At 42.3% G+C, this 21,659-nt stretch overlaps 2 protein-coding genes across 3 annotated transcripts; one reads left to right on the top strand and one right to left on the bottom strand.

Annotated features, from left to right (window-relative positions):
• The first annotated feature begins 645 nt into the window (after nt 1-645).
• gorasp1a (golgi reassembly stacking protein 1a) lies at nt 646-4,540 on the top strand. Its single transcript, XM_084007822.1, has 9 exons — nt 646-841; nt 1,242-1,322; nt 1,440-1,643; nt 1,756-1,842; nt 1,929-2,059; nt 2,232-2,364; nt 2,572-2,680; nt 2,772-2,915; nt 3,011-4,540. The coding sequence occupies exons 1-9, from the start codon at nt 779-781 to the stop codon at nt 3,484-3,486; spliced, it is 1,428 nt and encodes a 475-aa protein (XP_083863948.1). The 5' UTR covers nt 646-778; the 3' UTR covers nt 3,487-4,540.
• LOC311012370 (WD repeat-containing protein 48) lies at nt 4,185-13,384 on the bottom strand. Of its 2 annotated transcripts, none has more exons than XM_084007820.1 (18): nt 13,303-13,384; nt 12,502-12,642; nt 12,304-12,382; nt 11,990-12,202; nt 11,497-11,585; nt 11,114-11,215; nt 10,801-11,025; nt 9,996-10,070; nt 9,607-9,709; nt 9,430-9,527; nt 8,901-9,008; nt 8,696-8,792; nt 8,522-8,617; nt 8,240-8,345; nt 7,987-8,074; nt 6,489-6,565; nt 6,199-6,391; nt 4,185-6,107 (listed from the first exon to the last, which is right to left on the bottom strand). In XM_084007820.1, exons 1-18 carry the CDS (start codon nt 13,348-13,350, stop codon nt 6,012-6,014), a joined length of 2,034 nt encoding a protein of 677 aa, XP_083863946.1. In that variant the 5' UTR covers nt 13,351-13,384; the 3' UTR covers nt 4,185-6,011. The 2 variants fall into 2 exon arrangements, with proteins under 2 accessions (XP_083863946.1, XP_083863947.1); XM_084007821.1 differs by having other exon boundaries at nt 12,304-12,379.
• Between the last annotated feature and the right edge of the window lie 8,275 nt (nt 13,385-21,659).

Here is a 21,659-nt window from a genome sequence, read left to right as displayed (position 1 = left end):
AGATTCATTCCATCTCAAACTCTACAAACTAGCCCACTCTTTTGCTCTCCAAGAGGGTTTATCCTCCTCACTGTGGTCTGCTGCCATTAAGTTTCAGTTATCATCATTACATCATTACATATTCAGTAGATACAAATTTTATCGTATAGGTCATTTTTGTAGTAGTGGCCTCATTAGCACAATTTCAATATGCAGAGGCCTCAAAAGTACAAACATTCTATACTCAAGTAGAAGTACAGATACTGGTAAAAGTAGAAGTACTCATTCAACTTATTTACTCAAGTAAAAGTACAGGCTCTGAAATAGAAAGTAAAAAAAATCCCTATTTCTACTGGCTGTTTTTTTTTGAAAGGCTAACTGAATCTCGCGTCACATTCATGCCAGAGGGGGGAAAAAATCGAAAATGACCCTAAAATGCATTAAAACTACAGTAACGAGCCTGTTTTGAACACGTGTTGAGCAGAAAGTACAGATATTTGTTTTAAATGTATTGTGGTAAAAGTAGTCAGAAACATAAATACTCAAGTAAAAGTACAGCTACCATACAGTTAGTACAGTAAAGAAGTATTTGTACCTGTATTTGTACTTCCCCACCTCTGCTGGCTGGATGACACGACGCAGCTCTGCTTCGACGATGCTGTTTGCGCATGCGCGCGTTTGATAGCAGCGACGTTCGATGGTTTTGGACTGCAAACAAGATGGCCGCGGACTGTCAACCGAAATAATTCTCACTCACTTGTTATTTTCTGATGACATTATCGGCTGATTGGTGACAGGAATGGGGTTATCACAGAGTTCAGAGGTGTCCGAAGGGGGGACGTATGGATACCACGTGCACGGCGTAAGTTTGTCGGCCTTCTTTGCATTTGGAGCGGCGGCTTATCGTGAGACGTTACTGTATGCTAACCGCTAGCTAGCTAGCTAGCCGAGTAGTTGCTGGGTAAAACCCGATGACCTGTCAGCTTTCTACCGGCTCCGACACGGTGCGACACTTCCACATACTTGCGTAGTTGCGTGAGGAATACGCTTGAATTTAAGAAGAAAGTACGTAACTTGAGTTGTTAAGAAGAGCTAACTGTTAGCTAATGATTTGACTAATACAGCTAATGGTTTTCAGCGTGAAGGCTTCATGGAAGTTGTTGTTTTATTGCGTTAGTTTCGCTGCTTCTCTCTGGTGAGAACGATTGTAAATTTGGTATTTTAAAGGATCGAATAATAATCGTTATGAATCGTCATTGCAGGTGCAGCCAAATTCCCCCGCAGAAAACGCCGGCCTGCAGCCCTTCTTTGACTTCATTCTGTCTCTGGACAACAAAAGACTTGTAAGTTCGTGGGTTGTTATTGTTGTTATTGTTGTTAGCACCTAAACTGCACAGATGCATAGGAACAGTGAGTTACCGCCCACTGTCCTGACTCCTCCCATTTCCCTGCTCCGCCAGAATGAGGAAAATGACCTGCTGAAAGAGATTCTGAAGGCCAACATGGAGAGGCCGGTGAGGGTGGAGGTGTACAGCACTAAAACCACAAGGGTCCGTGAGCTGGAGGTGGTGCCCACTAACACGTGGGGGGGCCAGGGCCTGCTGGGTGCCAGCGTTCGCTTCTGCAGCTACCAAGGAGCCAATGAGAATGTCTGGCACGTTCTGGTGAGCTTCAATCGGGGGAACGACTGACCCAACGCTGATTTTGGACGTCTGGACTCATGACCCCCCTATACTGCTATCTTATAGTTTGCTGACTCCTATTGCTTTCCCGTAGGATGTGGAGGCCAGTTCACCTGCTGCTTTGGCAGAGCTGCAGCCACACAGTGACTACATCGTCGGGGCGGATCAAGTGTTGCAAGATGTAAAAAAAAATGGTTTTTATCTCTTTAAAAAAAATCTTTGAAAGATTGATGAGTGGTAGGTAACTCTGAATTTGCCGATTTCCAGTCAGAAGACTTCTTCTCGCTGATTGAGGCCCATGAAGGGAAGCCCCTGAAGCTGCTGGTGTACAACACGCAAACGGACGACTGCCGAGAGGTGGTGGTCACACCAAACGGAGCGTGGGGCGGAGAGGGCAGGTACGTGGCAAATACACTCACAACCACTGCATCTCATCGTATTTCTCATCTGTTTTATTTAGACAACATTCACTCCTTTTCACTGGAGTTAAATGCTATATAAGTAGAAAGGTACTTGCAGATTTAATTATTTTCTATTGTAGTAAGTGTATTCAAACATGTTTGTTCTCAGTCTGGGCTGTGGCATTGGTTATGGCTACTTGCACCGGATTCCAGCACAAACTGATGTTCCAGAGGCAAAGCCCCCCACCCCGGTTCCTGAGGAGCAACCCTCTCCAGAGCAGCCTGCCCATGGTTTCACGGAGGTAAATCTAAATGTGTTAAAAGTCACACTTGAGAAGCTGAAATCAACAAATGTTAGATTGCTTAAATTACTACAGATAACCCCCAAAAAAAGATGATTTGATCAAATCAGTGGTTTGACTAACTGTCACTATCACTGCTAGATTACATTGAATGTGGAGAGAATAGCATTTAGGAAGTAGAGCTTATGTCTGTTTCCTGTTTTCCAGGCACCTTTGATGGCACCTTCAAGTCAAAGTGAAGAATTGTTAGACCTGGAGCAGGTGTCCCTCCAGGAAGATCCTCTACCTCCACCCATCCAGAGGGTCATGGATCCTGGTCAGTTCAGATATGCGCTGGTTTTTAGAGCCTGATGATGGTATCTTGTCCGTAAGAACCTTTTCAACAGATGTTGTGCTCGTTTTTCCAGGTTTCTCCGAGTCTGAAGTGGCAGTGACGAACCCCGACCCTGCAGATTTGGCGGACAGGCTGGATCTGTCCGTGTCGTCCATCGACATGACCAACACGTCACTGACTATGCACGAGGAGAAGGAATGTGACATCTCTGGTGTTGGTAAGTTAGGACAGTATACAAGTGTCCCAGAGATATGGTGTGCAGATTTGGGCCAAAGGAACATAGACTGAATGTTTGTATTCCGTGTTGTACAGAGGAGCTGGGGGACAGCGGGCTGCTTTCATCGTCTCCAGACAGCCAGACTGAGCCACAAGAGCTGAGCTCCCAGGCAGCCATGGACCTCATCTCTGCTCTCTCTTCCACGGACACTTTGTCTGATTCAGGCGTCCTACCAGTGGAGCCATCTCACCTGGTCGCAGAGTCCACAGAGCTACCTGGCTCTCTGTGCGAATATAACCACAGCCCCAGCCCCCCTATGTGCGAGTCATCTCTCCCTGTAGAGCCTCCTGCTGCCGAGCCCTCTGTCCCGGCCGAAGACGCTCCCCGCCCATCTTCCGTCGATCTCTCCCCCCTCTCCTCCTCTCCCTCTGCTGTTGACGAGTCTCCTGCTCAGACCTCCGAGGATGCAACAGGGCTAGAGGAGGAGCCTCTGGATACGAGTCCCGCTCACCACTGCAGCCACGAGAGTGATGAGGAGGAACAAGAAGAAGAGGAGACTCCTCTCGAGTAAGCTTGCTTCAGGCCATACAAAAAAAAAATACTAAGTGAAGTTGACAATCATGAGGGCATTTTAAGGAAACACTAGGAAATACAGCACACATGGAAAAGCTGTCGGATTTGATATTCTTACAATAAGCGTTTGGCTCCTCGATCAGGTTAGTTACACTACAGAAACCAGCTAAAGCATTACCATTTACGTAGGAATATCTTATTTGTTTTATCTTTGTGTAGGAATTTAGAGTTCCTGCTAATTTGTACACCAAGAACATCCTCAGCATTTTTTTCCCATGCTTGGTGCAGTTAGATCATACGGGTGACAATACTTTGCTTCTGGTAGACTAACGTGACGAGTACTTGAACACTTCCAAAGACAAATGCATACATTTAACACAGGAAGGCACAGCTGCACCTTAATATTCATAACACTATCCATGTTTTTGAAGCTACCGGACTGTTGCTGTTACAGCTGTTTAAAATACCTTACCAGTCAATCATTGGCCCGTGTATTTGATTTTTAAGTGTTGGTTTGAGGGAAATATTTGTGTTGTTATGCGTGAAAGTCAGTACACTTTTGTTTTTACCCCAGATTTGATGAGACCATTATTTTTTTTAAGCAACCGTCTTCAATTTGATTTATTCAACCATGCAGTCTGTTTTTAAACTTTATATGGTTTGTGTCGCTGGAATTGTTTCATTCACTCTTCTTTGTTTGTGATCTATGCAACGGTAGACAAGCACTGCCCGAGAGGCGACAGGCAACGTGTAAATCCAATAGATGACCTTTCATTTACAGTATGTAAGAAGTCTCGTAACAGTGACGCTACTGTCGAGTAATCGTTTTCCGTTTTTCTAGGGGGCTTCTTAAAAGTTTTTCACTGTCAAAGTAGGTGCTAGTGTGTAAAATAAGGAAAAGTATTTTTGCAAATATTTTATCAATTAATTGTATGTTTTATTAGGAATGAGTGTAGTATTTTGATGAATGTGAAATGGGTGAATCTTTGATGGTAAAACAATCATATCACTTGACTTAAAAAAAAAAAAGGAAAAATAAAAAATAAATCGTCCCTTGTTTTTCTTGCTTCACACTCATCAGCTGAACACATTACAACTCAATAAAACATCCATTTGTAATTCCCATAAATCTGTCATTGTTAAACCATTCCAATTTATTTCTTCAAATGCCTAAAATATACATATTTCACAAATTATTACAACAAGGGATATTGCAGTGCTATGGCCTAATTGTGGTACCCATCATGGGTTTTTTTGGGCAATTAGAGCTCACTCGATGCGTCCTCGCTATGGTGTTAAACACACATTCTTCATGGCAAAATTAACTGCAAAAATTTACAATGAAAAGATCTGTTCTGCTTGGTGACAAACCAAGAGAGAAATGGGTATTCCTATTTATTTCACTTTGTTGAATTCCCCACAGTGGTTGAATATTAAGATATTGGATGAGATTTCCCTTCAAGTTATATTCATGTTCCATTTAACTATTAAATCTAAATGAAATATACATTAGGAACAGCCCTCCCTGTCGTCAAAGTCACTGCTCATGACCACACATTTGTTATTAAAGATATATACCTTATATAGAATTTCCCCGATTGCTAAGATGACTTGGACGACTACTAACATTCTTAAAGAGTAAAATGCAATTTCTGGGTTTTTAACATCCAAGTCAAATGACCATCATGACCATGAATGTGCTCTAGGGTTTTGGAAAAATAATTGTCGGGTTTTGTTTTGTTTTTTTAAGTAAACTGTACAACAACAAAATAAAACTGCTGTGAAAACAAAAGCCACTTAAATCAGAAAAAATGTTTTCCATATATTTACAAAACAAAGAACATTCAGTCCATTGAGAACAGCACAGCTAAAAAATAAATGACAAAGACAACAGGTGCTTCTGTCAATGAGGTTCAAGCTCTGCAATAATTAGGTGTCTAAGTTAAGTTCAAGTTAAGATGACAGCAGAACGGAGGAGGATTGCTTTGAGGGGCTGTGACGCTACCCACAGGCCGAGTGGACTCCTACACTGGTGATGCTGCCGAGACGGGCGTGGAGTGTTTGTAGAACAAGGACAGTTTCTGGAATGTACTAGAACAAACAAACAGTCTACTACATCCACGTGTGTAAAACACACGCGCTCAGACACAAACGCTTACTGCAACTTCTGTCGCTTCGAAATAAAACCGCCATCGGAAGGAAAGAACAAACAAAGCAGTCAATGTAAAAAAAAAAAAAAAAAGAAAGAAATTGGTGAGTCCTTTCTTCAAACTGTAAAAAAAAAAAAAATTAAAATAAATGAAACTATGGACCATATAATCTCCCAGGTGTCTGTTGACTGCTCCGGCCTGTTCTGGTCAGTTCCCTATGATACACCCTGAGCCTCGTCCTCACAATTTTTTTAACTGGATTCTCATTGATACTGCGACTCTTGACCACACAATGGGGTTTAGGGAACTACATGTCAGAGGTGGGTGGTGATTGGCAAATGACTAAGAGTTCTTGATTTAAAAATTAGGATTTTCACGTGGACTTCTGCCTATAGTGAAGCGTCAAGTCCCCTCCGCTCTTCCAGATAAAATGTTTAACTGTTCGCAGGTCCATGTTGGGATCTAGAACCTGGTTGAAGGATAAAAAAAATAAAATTAATACAATGACAGAGGTTGCACAAGATGGCAGAACGTGCGGGGCCACAAGATGCCATGCCCACCTGGTCTTGACACATTAGTTCGATCTTCTCCTCGGCGAGCATGGCCATGTCCTCCTCCTTCTCCTGCTCCCCCGGCTTATCGTTGGCTGAGGAGCTGGTGGTCTGCGACTCGTTGTCCAGGTTGATGATCTTCTCGTAAACATGCTCCATCACCTTCCTCACTTGGAGCATGTCACTGGCCGAGAGACGGTCCCTGCACAAACACACAGCGGGTTAAGGTAGCTCTCACTTGTGCTGATAGTTCTGGTGATAAAAAGGAAACACAATCCGGGAGCAGACGACAAACTCACTTCTTTAGAGTTTTTGCACCAGAGGAAGAATGGGGCTGGAGGTAGAACGGGATTTTGTTGAACTTGGGCATATTTTTCTGAAATAGAAGAGGAAAAGATATTTCATGCAAATTAAACAAATAAATTGTTGCCAAACATGCTGTATCATAGAAGTCTAAATTGAGATTTTCAGTCAGAAAAGCACAGGTGTAAACGGCATTAAGGATGGCTGAATTCCATTCAGCTGCTCCAGGGTCAGGGCCCCGATATCGTGCATGCAGACTCAATGTCCCGTCTTGCTGAGGCCGTGGTTACACTCATCTTTTCAATGCCACTTTGTGATGAGATGCACCAGATGGGATCTGAGCCGTGTCCACACTCGACACTTCAATGCCACCGAAGGAGCGGCTTTAAAAACGGTGGATAATCACATTTAGGTTCCTATAAAGTCTTCGCCCGTTAAGTTTTGCTGCTCATTCTTCCTGCAGTCTTAATAAACTGTTTTATTGAAGAACAGCCACTAACAAAGCTGGGCACATTCAGTAATAAACATACTTTCCTATAAATTCTTCACAATAAAAGTGTTAATAGCTTTTATTTATAAGCCACAAGATCTTCAGCAGTAACTTAGAAGACTGTATATCATCTATCTCCAGCCCTGGTTTTCCTCCTCTCTTCCCTTCGCTCTCACAGCCGTGATCGGCATGTGGTCCGACTGATCGGATCCCAATGAGAGAAACATCTGATCTGGGAACGTACGGCCTTGACAGTTAAGGCGATCGGATGACAAAAGTCGCAGTAAAGGGGGGGAAGTGGAAAGTGGAACCACGACGTGAGACTTACATAGAATAGAGCCATTGTTCATGTTGTTAGTAATACCTGAGCTTTTCCTGCTATGACAAGTAAAGTCTGTTGTAAGAAAGGTCTATACACTATTTCAGGAACTACCTGTATTGTTTCCCACAGCAAAAGAAAACATCATCCAACTACAATGTCTGACGTTCCTGTGTTAGGCTACAAGCTTCAAACAGATGGTTTGTCAAAAACAACCGAGAGCTCTGAAACATCAATGTCACATTGGTTAAAAAAAAAGTATTTTATTGGCTTCTCTGAATGAAAGAGGTTTAGATTTAGGTCTATCCCGATCACATTGTCTTAATGAATAATAATCAGCACAAACTAACTAAAATTAGCTAAACGATTGCCTTAATCTGCTGACTCTGTATGTGTGTGCATGCATTTAAACAGTCTGTGTATAGCTGGAAATATTTATGTAATTTTTCTTTATAATTTCAATCGAAACTCGTCTTCACGTTGCACTAAATGTCTAAATTAAATGAGAAAAATACTTAATATTTAATGTAGTATTAAATTCACACCAGCAAAAAAAAAAAGGCTTTATGAAATGGCCTATATCTTGATGAGAGTCTTTGGCCATATCACACAGCCCTAGCTGTAGATACACACATACCACACACATATATCTAATGTAACCTAAAATAAAGCAAATTGTACTCACGTCTACAGTTATATCAATAACCCACTGTGGAACCGTCTCATTCAGCAGCATCGACTCCGTCTCTCCACCTGAATCTCTACATAGCAACCTGCAACACACAACGCAGCACATCAGAAGCTACGCAGAGGTGCAATAAACAAATCAACCATCAGCATTCCTATTGAAGACTATAAACTGGTGACATTAGAAAGCAGGCTGCTCTCCCCGAGTTAACATTTAACCTGTGTTGATAAGGACGTTGGTGAAACATTACCTAAATAAAGTTCTGCCTCCTGCTTCCCCAAAGATGACTGGCGTGTGTGGTGGCACTTGGAAATATCCGTTCCCCTTCTGGACGCGGTTCTCCTGCTCTCCGTTCACTGTGGGCACAAGAACACAATCTTACTGTAAGACAGCAGCAGGAAATGATGTCGAGTGTGCAGCCGAGCGGATCGAAAGACAAGTGGAACAATGATGTCCCCGGAGCATTCCTGCAGAGGTCTGGGTCGACTTCGGCGTCGTAACGATTTGCCAGTTTCCCCACCTCCCTCCTTACCGTGGTTCACCTCGTTCTCTTCCTCGTCCATGGGGTTGATGCGAGTCCTGGGCCAGAACTCCAGCAGAGCCTGGAGCAGCAGTCCACCCAGGTTCACTGTGGAGATTAAAAGGGGCAGTTAGCTCCAGTTCTGCTCGATTCAATAGTCACTTGTGATTCACTCAGATGGCTTACACTTTGGATCGGATCCATCGGAGCTTGAAAAGCCGGCGTCCTTTGCGGACACCCAGGCAGCGAAGCAGTCGCTCTCGTCCAATGTGATGGTGAGCATCTGTTAAAAAAGTGAACGTGCAACAATGAGACCACTAACCAGGCTCAGGAAGGACTTTGAAAAGTTATACAGATACAGATGGAAAGGCTTTTGTGTTGCCACACTCACCCCAGTTTTCAGATCTACAGAGAACCAGTTTGGCACGTAGACCATTTTGAAGCGCTTTTTAATCTCTTCGTCAAACTCCACTTTGCCCAAATCTTCGCCCTTGCAAGCCTGAAGTGAAAAAAAATATATATATACATGAAGTCAATTTAAACCACAGGTATGGGTCAGGGCAGGTGAGCCCCAAATAACCATGACCGTCCTCCGCCAGGTGGGCCGTGGTGTTACTTGTTAGAAGCGAATTTGAACCATTAGATTCACTATTGCTGTGTTTCCACTGCATGGTACGGCACAGCTCTACTCAAATTGCTATTTTTAGGAAGTTGTGGATAGTATTACTAATGCTTATGGACTATTGGTCAGACAGAATTGTCACTTGGACATCCTGCACACACCTGCCATTTTTTAATAGCCACGTTACCATCGACCCAGACAGCCAAACCATGCGGCGGAAACGAGGCACGCGACTTGGATGAAAGAGCGGCAGACACAATCACACTTAGATAGGTCTAAACCACAGCGTGGAGTTTACCTTCAGGACATCCCAGAAAGCCACGTTGTTGTTGGTGTCTTTGGTGAGTATGTGTCTCTTGTCATTCAAAATGTGGCACTGTATGATACTGGCACCGCCTGCAAACACAACACAGCATTTCACTCTACAGAATGTCCATGGGAAATGTTATAGGAAACGCTGTAGACGAATGTTTACCCTTGATGACTTGTTCTGGCTGAGTACACAGTGGTGTCAGAGGGGTAGTGCAGTCATTGTCATATTCTCCTGATGATCGGAAGTTGTGCATTCCCTTTAGAGACTGCGTATACACATGCACACAAAGAAATGGTAATCATTACAGATTGCTCTGGGTTTTAATAATCGCTCTCCCTTGCGGGGATAGCAGGCGATTTAATGAAACGCAATTATCTTTTGTGTAACGCCCACATCATCACAAAGCTGGTTTAAATTCTTACACAAATTGCAGGAGGATTACAACTGAATAGCATTAGGAGTGGCCACATGCACGAGTCCATCCACACAGTATACCACAGTCATCATGCTGACAGTTGGCCAGTGATCTCGGAGGTGTCACGCATGCTTACCCATTTATTAACGGATGACTTGGTGGTGGAGACCCAGATTGCTGGAGGTGGGTCAGCGGATCTGTCCAGTTCCATCTGAGCAAAAGGGAAAGACAGCAAAAGGTTGAATGAGTCCAGATGTTTGGATACGAGTACAGAAATGACCGAGGGCCATTATATAACTGTTGGTTGCTTTCTTCACAAGCACAGTCATTGCTAACAAAGCTCAACAAATTAGCCCTGCACGACCAACCAAAAATATCATGCATGTAACAATAATGTCTGTTGGCAACAGAAACACCAAACGCAGGTAAAATGACAGAACCATGACCCACCAAGTACTACATGCAGCTTTTACGATATAGCTCATTTCATATCTCCATAACGATATATATCAAATAACAAATCATATCATAAAACAAATAAATAACCACGGGGTAAAGCCTATTTTTGCATGCTATCGTGTGAATTAAATACTTAAAAAATTAAGAGTATTTTCTCATTTAATTAAGAACAGTTGCAGGTGAAATTATAGAGAAATATTTCCAGCCACACACGATGACGTTGACATGCAAGCACACGAATACAGAGTAATCAGATTTAAGACAGTGGTTTGATTAAACTGAGTTTGATCAGATTCTCGGATCAGATTAAAAATGTAGTCGATGTAATATATGCATATAACCATATCTCAATATATAATTTAATCACGATTCCATTTAAAGACGATAGACTTTCACATTGAATTTGCCCGAGATTAAATTTATTTCAGCATTCAAGATCCATTCCGCTTTTCCAATGAAAAGGTGTTCTGGTTTCTTCTTACTTTGAGCACCGGGGCCTTCTCCTCACAGATGAGCACACGGATGTCGGGGTTACGCAGGTCAGTGCAGTAGATCTTTTTGTCTCTGCCTCCGGAGTAGACGTGTGTGAAGGCCTCGTTGACCTGCAGGGCCCAGACGCCTTCATCGTGCACCCGGTAGGTGGCGATGCACCTCTGCTGGCCAAGTGACCACAGGCGGATGGTCCCGTCCGAACTGCCCGACAGGCACTGCAGGGGAAGGACAGCGGGTTTAGATTTTAAAAATCCCTCCGTTTAACCGCTGCCACCACTGTGGACTTCACACATCTCGACTCACTTGAGTGCCATCTCGATTCAGTAGCAAGGACTTGACGTTGTCTGTGTGACCTTTTAGCTTCATCAGTTTAGCACATGTTCGAGGATCCCACACTCTCAGGACCTGACGAAGGGATGAACAGAAGGAGGGAGTGAAGATGAGCACTTCTTCACTACATTAACATGCACACCAGATTACTGTGACAGGTTAATTAAAGCATTCACATGGTTTAAAAGTAACAGAACACCTCCTGTAACCCCAATTTGTAAACGAATGAATGTCCACACAGATGTGTAGGTCTACAGGACACAGGGCAGTGAAATAATCAATGTTTTTTTTGTATTTAGTTTCAATTCAATTTATAGTGCGACATATATCTGTGTCATACTGATGGAAACCCAAACCTTTTCTGTGGATCCTGATACAATGACTGTACCCATCTGGTTCATAGCCAGACTGTAGATAGAGTCCTTGTTCCCACTGAGCGACGAGGCTGTTGGAGACAGATTATAGTGAGTCCACGGGTACAGAATATCTCAGAAAAACATATTCAGACATTACAGAACAGTACAAACGCACAATAAACGGTACTTGTGGGTCAGAAAATGGAACACAGAAACAAACAATTAGAAAAGCACTGAGCCAACATTTTCCGTCCCGATTCCAATATCCATTTGTTTAATAACCTAAATGCCTCACTGTGTGGAAGTTGGTTGAAAAAACTTAACGGGAATCAAGATTCAATTATATAACGTATACAGTATACGAACATAGAATTTAACTGAATAGATCGGCCTCATTTTCACAAGATCGGCCTCATTTTCACAAGATACCCAATCCAGCTATACGAGTCAGAAAAATCAGTATCGGCTCATCCCTACAAAACTGGTGACTTACTGGTGACAGTGTTGTTGGAAGCAGTGAGCGCTGTTAGTGTGTTCACATCCCACAGAAAGATCTGCCGGTCGAGACCTGCGGATGCCACAAGCTCCTTGTCCTTAGCGTAGGCCAGAGCTTTCACGTAGTCCTTGTGTGTTCGTAACGTTGACATGCAGAAGCCTTTATGTGCGTTCCACACTTTGACTGTTGTGTCTGATGAGGCAGATATCACTGCAGACAGAAGACGGTCGATAAGTCCGCCAGAAAAAAAAAAGTAGCATGAACAACACCTAATAAAACTCAATTTAAAAACTGTTCTTTATCACACTCACATGTTTTGCCATTGCAACAGAGAACTATGTCATTGACCCAGTCTGTATGATGCTCCATCGAGGCAATGTATGGGTCCTGCTGCAAAGAAAGCGAACAGAAATTAAGACACCTCCACTCTTGGTTATGGGAGGAAAAAATGACGCAATGCTGTCTGGCCATTTTTTTTAAATATAGATGAAGAATCTAAGAAGTCCTACTTTATGCTGGTAGACGCTCCATATCCGGATGATGGAGTCCCTTCCAGCGGTGAAGAGCCGGTTCAGCGCCGGGTCTAGCTGGAGTGCATTCACCCCATTTCGATTGTACTTCTCCACCTCGTCCCTAATGACATAGGACACCTGAAACACAAATAGTAGCGTGAGCACCGAGGTCGTTCCGACGCGCTAACAATCCACGCTCGTCGTTGTGAGGACAAGCTAGCTAAGGAAACGTTATACGTTAGCCAGGCTAAGTGACACACACGCACACACACACGCACACGCCTATGGGGGATATTATTCCCCGTTGAGTCATGTTAACGATGGACAAATTCTAGGGTGCTTTGATTTCGTAGCGATGTGCACTGACAGGGCGCGCGACAGAAACGCCGACACGCCAACGTCCCCCCAGCAATTAGACCGAGCCCAGATACAGTGCCGCTAAGCTACCGTCAAAGCCGTTAACAGCAGAAATCGCGTCATAAGACAGCGCGTGAATCATTCGAGTCTACTAACAAGCGAGGTAGTTGTGGCATAATATATTTGACACGCACTCCCTTGTTCAGTGTTTCCAAAAAACAACATGTAATCACGTAGAACCAACCGTTAGCAGAAGACGCTAACTAACGTAAGCTAAGCTAGCTGGGTTAGCCGGCTTGAGTCATGACTCATAACAGCAGCGCTGCTTTTTGCGGACGGATTTTGCCGCCCGTCGAGTATCCGTGACGCACTTTTCCAGGTCGAACTCGACAATCACGGCGCTGCCACAAGCTGAGCAATAATACAACCATTGTAAAGTACCTGTACTTTTCTCCGCCCAGCAGCATTTTGCCTGTGATGCGTGGCCATCTTGCATGTTGACAGTCAATTCGCGTGACGCTACATCCGGAAAAAAAGACAACATATGCACCTGAGCCGTATGGGTAATGTGGTTTTCACGCTATCTTTCAGTTTCACAGTAAGATGGGCCTGGTAGACCAGATAAATGTTTATTATAAGGCTTATTATATCCAAATGACAAGGCATCTGCCAGGGACTCCCACTTATTAGGGCCTGAAACAACTAATGGAAATAATTGTTCTATGATGTTTAGATATAAAACGTATAATTGTATTCTAACATACTCTCAAATAACACCCTTAAGGTGCATATTTTCTCAGCATCAGTGCTACATTTTCCTCTGAAAGTCACATAGATCCATGAAAAAACCAAGAAGGCCTTTAAATTCTCATACGGTCTCCTTTCAGACTACGATTAAAACAAAAGATAGATGTTCAACCTTATTAAAATGTTGTGCGTTACTGTAGCCTTCCCTGTCAAAACAGCAGTTTTACATCATATTAGGACCTGGGCTGTTTCCAGGAATCAAAATCGAAACCAAACTCATTGTTTCCTCAATATGTAGGTCTAAAATGCTTAAAGCCCTCTTTACACTGCCAGAAATAAAATGTTGAAGAGAACCAGGGGCCTACTAGGCCTACTGGGTCCAAAATGCTACAACATGCTATTTAAACCTTTTTTCTTTTGCTTGAACTTTGATATGTGCAAATACTGCATCTCCCAGACAAGACTAATCAGCTGACCAATTCATAGAAACTCCACCGTTGGCCACTAGATGGCGCAAAAGAGACGAACAACTGCATACGTATTACACCGCTCGGCCATCCGAAATCCACCATCCCTCAGCCCACTGGAACACAATTAAAAAAAAAAAAAAATGCTGACAGCTTGTGTTTTACCATGTTCTTTTCCGGTTCGTTTAAGGACATTATTCAAAATCTAAATATTTTGTTAGACAGTGAAATGACTTGCTGTGTGTTTGCACATGGCTCTGTCAAATATCAACATTGAAAGTAAGAACAAGTTCATACACTCAGAAAACAATAATGCTTTCTATGAAGGTATAGGCTACTATAAACTGCATGATTTGGTGATGTGGTAAAATGCGCACTTTCCTCATATTTGAGTGTGTGGCATGCAGGAGCGGTAATCCCCTGTGCTCCAGCAGCAGCAGCAACATCAGCAGTAGCAGCAGCATAAGCAGCAGCAGCAGCATCCTCCCTCCCTCATGCTCTTGCTCAAGGGCAAATCGAGGTGCGCCTCTCCCGCCGCTGCGCAGCTGCTGAAGACAGCGCAGCATCCTCTCTCCACGCTCGGCGGCTCGCCCCGAACCTCTCCTCTGTGGGATGAATGCGGAAGAGCCGCTCAGATGGAAAGGGAAGGTGACAGCCTGCGAGTCGCACCTGTGGCACGTTTTCAAAAAAAATGTCCAACATAAGGTGATTAGACCACTGGCGTTTATGGTCTAGAAGTGTCAGCTTTGTTCGCTAAAACTTTGGGATTGTGGTGAAAATAAGACGCACTTTTCTTGCCCTTGTTGGATTGGAGTTTTTGGTCAATCATGGAGAATAAACCCTGACGCGGAGACATGGATTTTGCGCGGAGAGTTTGGTTTTTCCTTCTTCTGAAAGCCGAAGAACTCAACTCTGGAAATTATGCAAATCTCAGAGTTTCATATGTAAGTGTTTTTATTATTATTATTATTATTATTATTATTATTATTATTATTATTATTATTATTATTATTATTATTATTATTATTGGATTTCTGGAATTAATACTGAGCATGCATTCATTCTGGAGGATGACTTCTTAAATAATAATTATTTGTTAACTGCTTTTCTGTCTTTCCTTCAAGTTACATTTCGGGGGAAAAAAGAAAGAAACATTGTTATTACTCTAGTTTTAGGATTCTATCATTTAAAACAGCACTAACATGGCTTATGTTATATATCATAAAAAATGATATACCAGAAAGTGCATAAAGCAAAATATCAATTTAATATTTCATGTTTTGATGTGAGCATTAAAGGCTTACACTTACTTAGGAAATTCACTTTCATGATCTCTCACTTCTGCAGTGACACATTACATAATGCCGTGTGAGGCACATTTGAGATGCGTTTTCCTCTTTTGGTGACATCTGACACCTTCATCTACTCGTCTAATGTAACCGATGATTGGTTTTAAGATGTCCCTGCGTTTGGGGAGGGATTCAGTTAAGCATGTGGAACAGCAGAGCTCATGAAAGTCATTTTCATCAATTCATCAGCCTCATGATGAATGATATTCTGTCTCATTTTGTATGTCTATACCTTCCGTAACCTACGTATTTAAGCTATCTCATGCAATTACATTGAAAGGTTTTTGCAGGAGAAGTAGGTCATCAGTTCAGTCTGGGCCCCCATGAAGCTCTGAGAGGGCACTGACACGCAATGTGGCCCAGAACACACAATATATGTACAGTCGAACTTTTATTTTAAAAGTTTTGATGTCAAGTAATCAGACTGTTTAATTTGATGGTAAACCGTCAGTCAACAGTTCCACATAATATTAGTTTTTACAATTCAAGAAAGAAAAGATGTACAAAAGTAACACAAAACTCCAAACATCTTAATACTTGGAATCCCATTTATTCACTTGTTTGTTTGACCAAAATCCTTAAGTATATTTGGCCAAAATTTAAAGTGGAGTACATATTACATAATGACCACAACGACAACAAGGGGATCACACTTGTCCTATTTCAAACACACGCTCTGTAACATTAAATGCAGAAAATTCACAAGAGATATGTGATACATGTTTTCTGAGGTTTCAAATATTAACATAATTTGGCAAAAACTCTCTGATTACAAATTAAAAAGATTTAAAAACCTTGAACAAATAGATAAAACTGTATTTTAGTAGCGTTGAATGAAAAAAATGTAAATGTTGAGAGTGAAGAGGTAACATGTTATCATCTCCTGTCCCCAAGAAGAAAATAAGGCTTTTACTTCAGCACGTTATGAAACACTTACAGCCTTCTTGACTCATGGACTTGGATTTATATATCCAATATAAGTTTAGGGTTGTGATCTGTTACTTATTGATAAGAAATAAGTTCAGTTCATCAGTCATGAGGTTCCACAGGTGAATCCGATAAAGACGACCTATGCGTGCACCAAAATTCAGCACCAGATCCACCTGATGCTGGATGGTCCACATGGCAAATACGTGTGTGATAGTTACACAAAACAGAATCCCATCATCATTACATAATCTGTTAGTCATTCCTTTTAATCCTTTGAAAGTATCTAACAGTCAGCTATAGTCCCTTTCTTTTAAAGGTGCAAGATACGGGATACAGAGGCAAAGTTTTACCATTGGATCTTATTTTGGAAGAAAAAAATGAATGGTAATCAATGGCAAGAGAATTTTTTATTTTTTTTTAATTGTGCCATGAATGACACATGAGGATTGTCACTGTAAAAGATAATTTTGCAGGTCAAGAAAGTCCTATTTCATCGTTGAACCGTTGAAGACTGTGAAAATACTTACGTTAGAAAGCACCGCACCGAAAAGTTGTGTAGCCACGATGCTTGTGTGTTGTAACCGGGATGTAACGTTACTCGCACTAACAACGGGTCTCGCTTGTTCTTGCATGGAATGTAGGTAAGTTAGCTAGCTAGCTAGCAAGCCAAGCTAACATCAGATGTGTGATTCATGCCACGATTCAAACGGGATAAAAAAAATGATTCCCCTCTTGCCATTGAGTCTTGTACATATTTTTTTTATATTCCAAAATAAGGTCCCATGGTCGTCCACAGGAAGGGTTGTCACTTAGCCCCCATTTAGATTGCCTCTCAACGGCTCTCAACATGGCGACGGCTAGCCAGTGGCTTACAGCTAACGAGCTAACAGCTAAACAGCAGCAAAAGTGCACTTAGAGCACGTGTTGCCCAGACGTGTAAACAAAGCAAGGAGAAGCTCAGATAACCACACACACAGAGGGAGAGCGACTTTGTTCTCTGCTCCGGAAGACATTATATTTATATAGATGAAAGATGTTTGCTGCTATATTAATGTTAAGAAGCCTAAATGCACCTGCTTTTAAATGAGGAAGAAGTGAAAGGTGGAGTCAGTGGTGGTGGTGGACCAATGCCTTGCTTATGGGCCCATTGGTGGTAGCTGATAAGAGAAAAGAAAAGTATTCCTCATTCATTACCAGAGAACTAGAAATCAGCCAGGGCAATATCGTACAATATGAGCTTATTGCGGATCATTGGTGTCGTGTTTATGTCGGTGGATAATTAACAAGAAATTTCAGAGCAGAAAACTAGCTGGATCGTCATTTAGAAACAGTGTCGCTTTGACATATTTTGTCCACCAGAGAGCATTGATAGGTTCATTATTTTACATTACACACTCATATCTTTGTCTAAATGAAGATATTTGTATTATTTATTTGCTTGATTGCTTGTTTATGTTTTAAATAATGCAGTAGCCTATTTGTTAAGCTGTAGTTCAGTCTAGCAAGACTTTAGCTAATGGTCAGCTGTCATTTATGAGAATTTAAAACAGTAGTATTGCAGAACACGTATCGTGTGGTTTGTCTGTGTGTGTGTGTCTGTGTGTGTGTGTGTGTGTGTGTGTGGCTCCGCTCTACTTTTAATCTAATTATAATAATTATTTGCAGTGATGATGACCACATCACATCTGGCTGTTATGGGAATTAATTTTCATTCAACTAAAATGCCCCCCCTCCCTCTCTGTGTTGTCTAATTCTTTACTTTTATTTTTCCTAGTAAATCTAAACACAGAGGCCGGTATTCTCTCTATTTCACTGTGGATTAATTGTATACTCTGATTATGTAGTTTGTTACAGAGGAGAGGTCATCGTCACGTAGCTTTTTACCGTTCTGTCGTCACTTCCTGACAGAAATATGCTCTGAATCCGTTTATCTGTTTCATGACGTTGCAAATGGACCTTAACCTATTTATTTTTTTGATAGCGAATGGGGATAGCGCTGGGCTGTGTGAGACAGGCTGATCTGAGATCAACCTGGGCCAAATAAGCAGATCAAGTGAAAGCAGATAACTAGCGTCTGGCTGGATGTGTGAAGGGATCAATGCATTTCAGGACAGGAGATGGAGAACTCACACAGCTTAGTCGGTATGAAAAGGATACAATGGTATTTTCTCTCTGTCAAAAGGGGAAGAGAGAAATGTAATCCTCTCTTTGGAAAGCCTTTCCAGTTATTAAAATATCAGACTTCGCCATTGGCTAAAAATTAGGTAGTCCAAAGGCCTTGAGTTTTGTCTTTATTTGGATGATGGCTTCAGTTTCAACTCAGATTACCTGTAAACTGTCCTTATACTTTATTTAAGTCCAGACGTCCAGAAATTAAGACTTTAGAAATCCGCAAGTATTATATTGACTAACTTATCATTCATTAATTTTCTGACAGAATTTAAACACTCAAAATTGGCTACTGACAGCTGTGACTTTACTATACAAACTTGTAGTAAACTGGAAAGGAGCTACACAGAAAATATGTCACTACCAATTTGTTAAGTCAAGTTTCCACTTTTTCCAGATTTCAGTGCTGTCATAATCTTAAGAAGTTTATTAGCTCTATGCGGCGACTTTCAGCTCTTTGTCTTGGTTTTATGAACGGTAACTTAACGATTCTGCAGCCGTTTTCAGTAAAAGAGCTCAGATAAACCAGCTGTTTGCTACGCAGCAGACAGACACATTTAGCAACTATGCCAACACATTGGAGCATTTAGAAGCTAAAGAGTCAGTTGAATCCCCTCAGTTGTCGGTTGAGACCAAAACAGAGCAAAAGGGAAAGTGCATATTTGACTTACATTTGTCAGCTTGCCTGAAACACAATGAATGCTGAATGATGTGAACCTTGACCTGCAGTTTAGTTTGGAAACATCAAGAGAGGGGTAGGAGGACATTTTGGCTTTTAGGAGTGCGTTTTGGCGTTAAAAATGTCAGAGTATATCTTTAAGGTTGCTGGTCGATGTCCAGGCCCAGGCAAAAAAAAAAGTGATGGCCATCCTAAATCAGTGCTGGTGAAAACCTCTGGTCAGAGCTGCAGACTGTGGACTTAATCCCTCTGACTCACAACTATGGCTGCCCTAGTTTGACAGAGGTTGGATAACAGGGAGCTGGTGGTCAGTGGCGAGGTGACACATCATATGAAGTCTCTGGACTTCCCTTGAAAAAGATAAGGTCGTCAGCGATGGAGACATACATACCAGTGCCCTTTAAGTATCATATTTCATCCGAATTGTTTGGCTTTCCTTGCAAAAGAGAATATTTACAATTTCCTGTTGCTCAATTGCCGTACTCGTGATTCATAGCGTTTCTGCGAATCTGACCTTTTTTCGATTTTTAGAAGATCATGTTCAGAGAAGTTTCTACAGAACCACTTTTAAAATATATCAGTGCTTATTGTCCTGATATATGCTTCTTTTAAAATATGAGACTATGAAAACAAGACTATTCCGACAGTCCAATATTCTCTCCTTGTAGCTTTGTTTTGGTCTCCACCAACTCCTGATGGAAATATCTAGCTCTTTAGCTGCTAAATGCTCCATTTTGTTCATCAGCTAGCTGCCACCATCTGGCTGCTGTTTGATGCTGAGCAGGTAGTTTGCTTGAACGCTCCATTGTGCTGAGATAAATGCAGTGTTGGGTGGTAAATTTCCAGTATTCTTACAAGCAATCTCTTTTGACATTATTCATATTATATCATATGGAAAGTTGATTAAAACAGCTTTAAGACTGAAAATATGTCTCGTAAAAAGAAACTAGAGGCCGGCCCTAATAAAATACCTGCCCTCTTTTGCAAAAATACTGGGACCAGCAGTCCAAGTCTCCCACATGCTCCAGCAGGTCCTGGACTCCAGCTTTGTTGCCCACATATAGAATGAGTCCGCCATATACAGGCCCATAGCATTAGCATCTGTGCTATGTAAATGCATGGAGCATTTGGTGTGTGATCACCTCTCCACCTCGGTTGCAGACGCACTTTAGTTTGCTATCTGTGACCAAAAGTTTTGTCTCTCCTACACCAGGATTTTGTATTCATAGACTTAGTTGTTACAGTAGACATACTCGCCTTGCCAAAGTGCCTCTCTGGACCGCAGGTCAACCCAGTATTGATGCTACAGATTAGAAACTTAGAAAACCTGCAAGATAGGACACAATTAGTGGTTAGTTGTTAAAGGCACTTGGACGTAAAACAACCCTCATCTCATCACTCTAAACCCCCCCCCCCCTCCCCCCATTTGAACCCTTTATGTGCTAGATGTATGGTTTTATCTGATGCGTGTATGACAAAAATTCAACATCCAAGACGCCACGTTGTTTGCAAAGTGTTTCGTGAGCCTGTATTATTGAATTTTACAATTCTCTCTCACCTCCCTTCATCTCTGCTTTCCCTGTGTTGTCCCTCCCCCACTTCCCGTAGCTGTAAGTAAATTCTAGTACAGGAGAATCAGGATGAAAAGATGGCAACCATGCTGTTACCAACGGGTCCTGATGGCTTGCGGCGGTTCACTCGCGAATCCTTGGCTGCGCTGGAGCAGCGGATTGCGGAGGAGCAGGCCAAGAACGCCAAGGGTTGCCACGAGGCTCAGAGGAACGCAGAGCCACCCAAACCCAGGATTGACCTGGAGGCAGGCAAGCAGCTGCCGCGCATCTTCGGTGACATCCCTACAGAACTTATCGGGGTGCCACTGGAAGACATTGATCCGTTTTACTACAAGAACCAGAGGGTGAGGACTGAGTGCTGGTGGAGTCTGGACAGCAAGTCTAGAAAATCGTGAAAAATGTCCCTAAATATACCTGGTTGACTGTATGTTGTGAATATCCGTTTATTCCTATTTAAATGCATCAGTAATCACTTTTGACCAGGTGCAATGATTACATTATGGTCTTTAAGGGATGCAGAAATGTGATGAGCAAGTTTAGATTTACAGAGTCAGTAGATCAGGCCGCGGCCCACTAATGTGCCGCTTATGGAGAGATGGCAGTCATTCTCAGGGTCTCTTTGTTTTGGCATGTGATGCGCCGCTAGATGGGAGGATTATCCAAAGACAAACAAATATTTAAATAAATGCAGCATCTGTTGGGGGAAAGGTTCAGGCCGCTTTGGAGTGGCCTCCATTATCTCAACTGGCCTCGCTGGCTGCGTTTGTCGTTGCTTTCTTGGAGAAGTGCTTATGGTGGAAGTTAAGACAGATGGTAAACTGGGTGGTAGACTCAACACAGCAGCTATATTATCATCTGTTGCCGGGTAAAGAAAAGAGCATTTGTT

This window comes from Eutrigla gurnardus (genome assembly GCF_963514095.1).
Source record: "Eutrigla gurnardus genome assembly, chromosome: 4".
Taxonomy (NCBI): Eukaryota; Metazoa; Chordata; class Actinopteri; order Perciformes; family Triglidae; genus Eutrigla; species Eutrigla gurnardus.
The sequence above is the reverse complement of the archived record's forward strand: the minus strand, read 5'-3'. Positions and strand labels throughout refer to the sequence as shown.